General features: G+C 46.6%; 1 protein-coding gene across 1 annotated transcript; it reads right to left on the minus strand.

Moving 5' to 3' along the window:
- Nucleotides 1–4,399: 4,399 nt before the first annotated feature.
- Nucleotides 4,400–5,203, minus strand: LOC132001410 (eukaryotic translation initiation factor 1-like). Its single transcript, XM_059375986.1, has 2 exons — nucleotides 4,805–5,203; nucleotides 4,400–4,590 (listed from the first exon to the last, which is right to left on the minus strand). Exons 1-2 carry the CDS (start codon nucleotides 5,132–5,134, stop codon nucleotides 4,576–4,578), a joined length of 345 nt encoding a protein of 114 aa, XP_059231969.1. The 5' UTR covers nucleotides 5,135–5,203; the 3' UTR covers nucleotides 4,400–4,575.
- Nucleotides 5,204–5,748: the final 545 nt, after the last annotated feature.

Consider the following 5,748-nt stretch of genomic DNA (forward strand, 5'->3'; position numbering starts at 1 on the left):
TTTAAGGGACTCTCCTTGAAGAAACTATCAATTTTGCTGCTTTGTCCAGTTTTTTCCTGAGTGTACTCTGTTTTTTCCATCTATTCAGCCTGTTTTTTGTGAACCCCTCTGGGATGCTATTGTTGGGCATTGGGAAGGGGAAATGAGTAAGAGTCTTGTCCTCACAGGATCCAGTTTAAGGATTACGCTGTAGTATTGTTTGGAGTTGTGGGAGATACAGGATTCTCCAAGAAGAGAAGAGCGACATCTACCCAGAAGATTGCCCTTTCTGTATTGGATTTTCCTGCTTTCCTTTTTCTTACTTGGTGGAAACCACAGGAGCCCCTTTCCTCTTCATCTTGCTTTACAGTGGCAGCTCTCACTCCTAGCTAGGCAGTCTGCTCCAACATTAGTGCTCTGGGATATTTGGCAAGTCAGCGAATTGCTCTGCACACATTTCCTCATTGGAAAGAGGAAGTTGTTGATACATGATTTTTGCAGGGATTTAAATTCATTTTAACTAGTAGTGCTTTTCTTTTCTTTTTTAAAGATTTTATTTATTTATTTGACAGAGAGAGATCACAGGTAGGCAGAGAGGCAGGCAGAGAGTGAGAGAGAGGGAAGCAGGCTCCCCGCTGAGCAGAGAGCCCGATGCGGGACTCGATTCCAGGACCCTGAGATCATGACCTGAGCCGAAGGTAGCGGCTTAACCCACTGAGCCACCCAGGTGCCCCAACTAGTAGTGCTTTTCTGATGGAATGAAACAAAATAAACCAAAAGAAAAAAAAAAAAGAAACAAAATAAACCAGATAGTTACATATATAGCATAAAAAGGTGTATATGTTGGTGTAGTAGTTTGCTGTTTACCCTTCTAAACTTATAAAAAAAATTTGCTTTATGACACGTGAAGACTCAATATGTATGTAGAATGTGTATATCCTTAAATATATATAATCCCTGTGATTTTAAATTATTTTACAAAAATGGAATAATATCAAATCATCTGCAGTGTCCTACTTTAACCCCTGCCCATCATTTCCATGGATTTTCTATTTTGGTCTGCTAAAGAAGGACACAGGTCTTCTATGCCAATCCAATTTGAATGGCTTCTAGCATCCTGGAATGAGCAGCACCCCAAGGGCCTACATCTCTGTCATCAAAAGCAACTTAGCGGGCGCCTGGGTGGCTCTGTGAGTTAAAGCCTCTGCCTTCAGCCCAGGTCATGACCCAGGGTCCGCTCTCTGCTTAGCGGGGGGCCTGTTCCTTCCTTCCTTCTCTGCCTGCCTCTCTGCCTACTTGTGATCTCTCTCTGTCAGATAAATAAATAAAATCTTAAAAACTAAAACAAACAAACAAAAAAACCAACTTGGCAGTTCTAAACTTGTTCTTCTGGAATCCAGACTTTTCCAGATTTCTTCTCCCCTAAAGCCTTCCAACCTGAAGAGTTAGGCATTCCATTTTTAGATGACGGCATTCTAAATCGAAGGAAGTATGGGGCATGATCTGGTCAGGTGGGTGAAGAGGAAGCCGCCCAGGGATGGATAAGGGGGATAGTGTGGAGAGGGCTGGCACTTGCGGGGACAGCAGAAAATGAAAATCTCCTGCCTTCAGTGGGACTCCAGTTCTGGTGGAGAGACAAATTCGTCATGTATTGATGAGTGCTCCAGAGAACAGAACACAAGATAAGCGTCTGAGGCTGGAAGAGCACCCAGCGGAAGTCCAGAGAAGTGAGGAGGAAAAACAGGTTGGATAAGATTTTGAGAAGAAAGCAACCACTTTGGATGAAAGTGTATCCACTTTTCATTTTACCTCACCTTGCCTCATGTCTCTCCTATCCATGCTTGGCCACAATCCCCCTCCACCTTGTCACCATCAACTCCCTGCCCCTTTCTCTCATTTCATCCATTTTAACTGACAAACCACAATCCGGGTTACATACAACTCTTGACTACCTACCTGCTCCTGTGCCATTTAGAGTGGTTGGGGACAAACATGCAACTAGGGTCCTATTTTAAATTCACGATCATCAGTCTCAGGAGGGGAATCACCAACGTTTTCCCCGCTATTCACTTTCCCACTCGTGAGATTAATCATCTCATACTTTCTTCTCCCTTTCCTGAAACCTCCAGCACCTCAGATCCCACATTTACTCTCAGTTAAGACTTTACTTCCCAGGGTGCCTGGGTGACTCCGTCGTTAAACGTCTGCCTTCAGCTTGGGTCATAATCCCAGGGTCCTTGGATAGAGCCCCACATCGGGCTCCTTGCTCAGAAGCAGGCTTTCTCCCTCTCCCACTCTCCCTGCTTGTGTTCCCTCTTTCACTGTCTCGGTCTCTGTCAAATAAATAAAATCTTAAAAAAAAAAAAAAAAAAAGACTCCCTACTTGACTGAGGAAGTTGAAGCAATCAGAATGAAAACATCACAGACTCCCTTCACTATATCTACTCACACATTGTAGATCAGTGTTTCCTGAAGCCTGGTCTGTGGGCCAGCATCATCGGCACCATTGGGAGCTTGTCAGATTGGGCCCCACCTCAGACCTACTGAATCACAAGTTCAGGGGGTGGGGCCCAGTATGCTATGCTTTAATCCGTGCTCCCAGTGATTCTGATGAACCTTCTAGTTCATACATGCTTCTGCCCTAGAAAATCCCTTCAGCCCTGGGCCAGAACTTCCATCTCTCACCAACCCAACAACATGGCTCCATCAATCTCCCCTCTTCCATATGCCAACCTCACTTCTTTCTATTAGATCATTCCTGTCAGAATACAAACATGCTGTTGTTTCTCCTCTTTCTTCCATCAGTTACCACCCATTTCTCTATTCTTTGCAGCAAAACCTCAAAGAGGAAGCTGTTACCCACTGGCTCCATTTCTTCTTCCATTCTCTCTAATCCCCTCCAGTCAGGCTTTCATCCTCTTCATCCCAGTGAACTGGTCTCATCAAGGTCCTGAATGAACTCACGTTGTTAATTTTCAGTCCTCATGACCTATAAACAGCATGTGGCATTGTTTCCTCCTTGACACACTTTCTTCACTTGGATTCTAGCACAGCGGATCTCCTTTGATTTTTCCTCCTGTTTCCTTGGTGTTCCGACTTAGTCTCCTTGACTGGTTCCTTTTCTGCTTTTTGTCCTTTCCATACCAGAGTGACCCAGAGCTCAGTGCCTGACTCTCTGCACTCACTAGATTTCACCCAGTCCTGTGGCCCTGAACACCATGCATCAGTTCAAACGTGTCTCCTGAACTCTGGTATATTCGACTGCCAGCTCAGCCTCTCCAACTGGGATGTCTCACCAGCAGTTCAAACCCAACACTTCCAAACCCAAAGCCCTTCCTTCCTCATCTGTCCTATCTCCTTTAGTAACAAATTCATCTCTTCCGTTTCTCAGACCAAATCCTGGGAGTAATGTTTGACTCCCTTTCTCACATCCTGTATCATGTTTGTCAGCAAGTCTTATTGGTTGACCACTTCTTGTCACATCTACGGGCCAAGTCTCTATCCTCTCCCGCCTTGATTGCCACCATCTTGAAGCGGGTCTCACTTCCACTTTTGCTTCCCACAGACTGTCCTCCACATGGCAGCACAGAGCTCCTGTGAACGTGCACGTCAGATCATCTCACTTCTCAGCTTACATCCTCCCCTGGCTCCCATCTCAGAGTAAACGCCAGAGCCTTCTGTGGCTCACAAAGCCTATGCCATCTGACCTCCACTCCCACATTCATCTCACCGTTCTCTGGGCTTGCATCTGTACTCTTCTCTGTTCCACTCACCTTGGCCTCCCCAAGACCCTTAAAACATGCCAGGTTCCTGTCAGAGGGACTTCACCCAGCTGTGTCTTCCACCTGGAACACCTTTCCTCATACATCTGCAAGGCCCACTCACTCCTTCACCTCCTTCAGGTTTCTCAGCAGGTTGTCTTATTGGCGAGGTCTCTCCTGACTACCCTGTTTCCATTCGCTGTCCCTGTCCCCACACTGCCTGTCTCCCTTGCTCTAGGCTTGCAGTAGGCAGCAGTGGCCCTGAAATGATACTCACGCCAGATCTGTCTCTGGCCATTCTGGGGTGGAGAGTCAAGAAAGCTAATAGAGAGAGAGAAAGAGAGAGAGAAAGAAAGAAAGAAAGGAAGGAAGAAAGAAGAAAAGAAGGAAGGAAGGAAGAGAAGAAAGGAAAAAAAGGCAAGCTAATAAAAAATTGTCAAGCAGTTTTTGTTTTTGTTTTTAAAGATTTTATTTATTTATTTATTTGATAGAGATCACAAATAGGCAGAGAGGCAGGGGGAGGGGGGGAAAGCAAGCTCCCCGCTGAGCAGAGAGCCTGATGTGGGGCTTGATCCCAGGATCCTGAGATCATGACCTGAGCGGAAGGCAGAGGCTCAACCCACTGAACCACCCAGGCGCCCCTCATCAAGCAGTTTTTTTTTATGCTCTTTTCAGTTTATTGCATGAAGGAGTTACACTAGTCCAAGTTAAAAGCAGACCCCAAATGGTTACATTATACAAGCTGTGAGGTTTTTAAACTTGTGACAAGGGACAGAAGGGAAATTCTACTCATTGCAAGGAAATCCTCACTTAAGCTTCAGTGAGCCAAAAGCACTTAAAACCCATGAACCTGGGGCGCCTGGGTGGCTCAGTGGGTTAAAGCCTCTGCCTTTGGCTCAGGTCATGATCCCAGGATCAAGCCCCACATCCGGCTCTCTGCTCCGCAGTGAAGCCTGCTTCCCTTCCTCTCTCTCTCTGCCTGCTTCTCTGCCTACTTGTGACCTCTGTCTGTCAAATAAATAATAAAATCTTTAAAAAACAAAAAAACAAAAAAACCCATGAACCTTCAGCTGGTTGTCCTTAGCCAGTCCAATCTCCACCAGGAACTGGCATATATTCTTGCGCTGGTCACCCTGTAGCTGAATTACTTCTCCATATTCTGGATGCTCAATTACAGTACCATTGCAGGCAAATTTCTTCTTAAACGCCTTCACTAGTTTCTTTTTATCGTAATCATCAGCGATCCCTTGGACAGTAGTATGGGTCTTCCTGCCGTTTCTCTGTTGAATTCTTCTTATATGGATATAATCCTCAGTGCCAGCAGGAAGCAGATCATCACCCTTACTTGCATCAGCAAAGGGGTCGAAAGAGTGGAGGTTCTGGAGAGCGGACATACGATACGATTCCTTTTCCTCGGTGGAAACGGCCTGCGGAAGGCGGCGGCGGCGGCGGGAGAAGGTGGGCGGGGGTGGGGGGGGTGGGGGGGACGGAGCGTCGGGAAGCGAGGGGGCTCAAGGGGGAGGCTGCTGAGTCCTCGGCGGCGGCTCAGTGACTGGGGCCTCATCAAGCAGTTTTAAAAACCAAATGTGCCACTAATTTCTGGTTAACAGAAATTTAAAGATAAAATTTCTATCCTTAAATTTTAAAAGTATCCCCTAAAATATCCCTAAATTTCTATCCAACTCCTGCTTTCCTAGAGTGATAGGAGCACTGACCTGGGAGCCAAAAACCTTGGAGTCTCAGCCTGGACCTGTCACTAAGGAGCTCTGTGACCTGTGGCCAGCCAGGCATTAGGCTTGGTCAGCTTGGAAAAGGAGGGAGCGGGGCACAGTGACTTAGGAGGTCCACCCACCCATGTCCAATCCCCTGAACTCTATGCCAAGACCAGGCCAGCGCTCTCAGTGTCTCTCATGCCCTCCCCTCTCTCCAGGCGGTTGCTCTCCCCCACTCACTCTTGCCCTCGAATCCCTCCCTTTCACATAGCTGCCTAAGTGAAGTGTTTTTACAA

The sequence above is a fragment of the Mustela nigripes genome, chromosome 14, assembly GCF_022355385.1.
Source record: "Mustela nigripes isolate SB6536 chromosome 14, MUSNIG.SB6536, whole genome shotgun sequence".
Classification (NCBI taxonomy): Eukaryota; Metazoa; Chordata; class Mammalia; order Carnivora; family Mustelidae; genus Mustela; species Mustela nigripes.

Bases quoted from the DNA above. Each gene is read 5' to 3' on its own strand.
- LOC132001410 (XM_059375986.1), bottom strand. From the start codon at position 5,134: ATGTCCGCTCTCCAGAACCTCCACTCTTTCGACCCCTTTGCTGATGCA.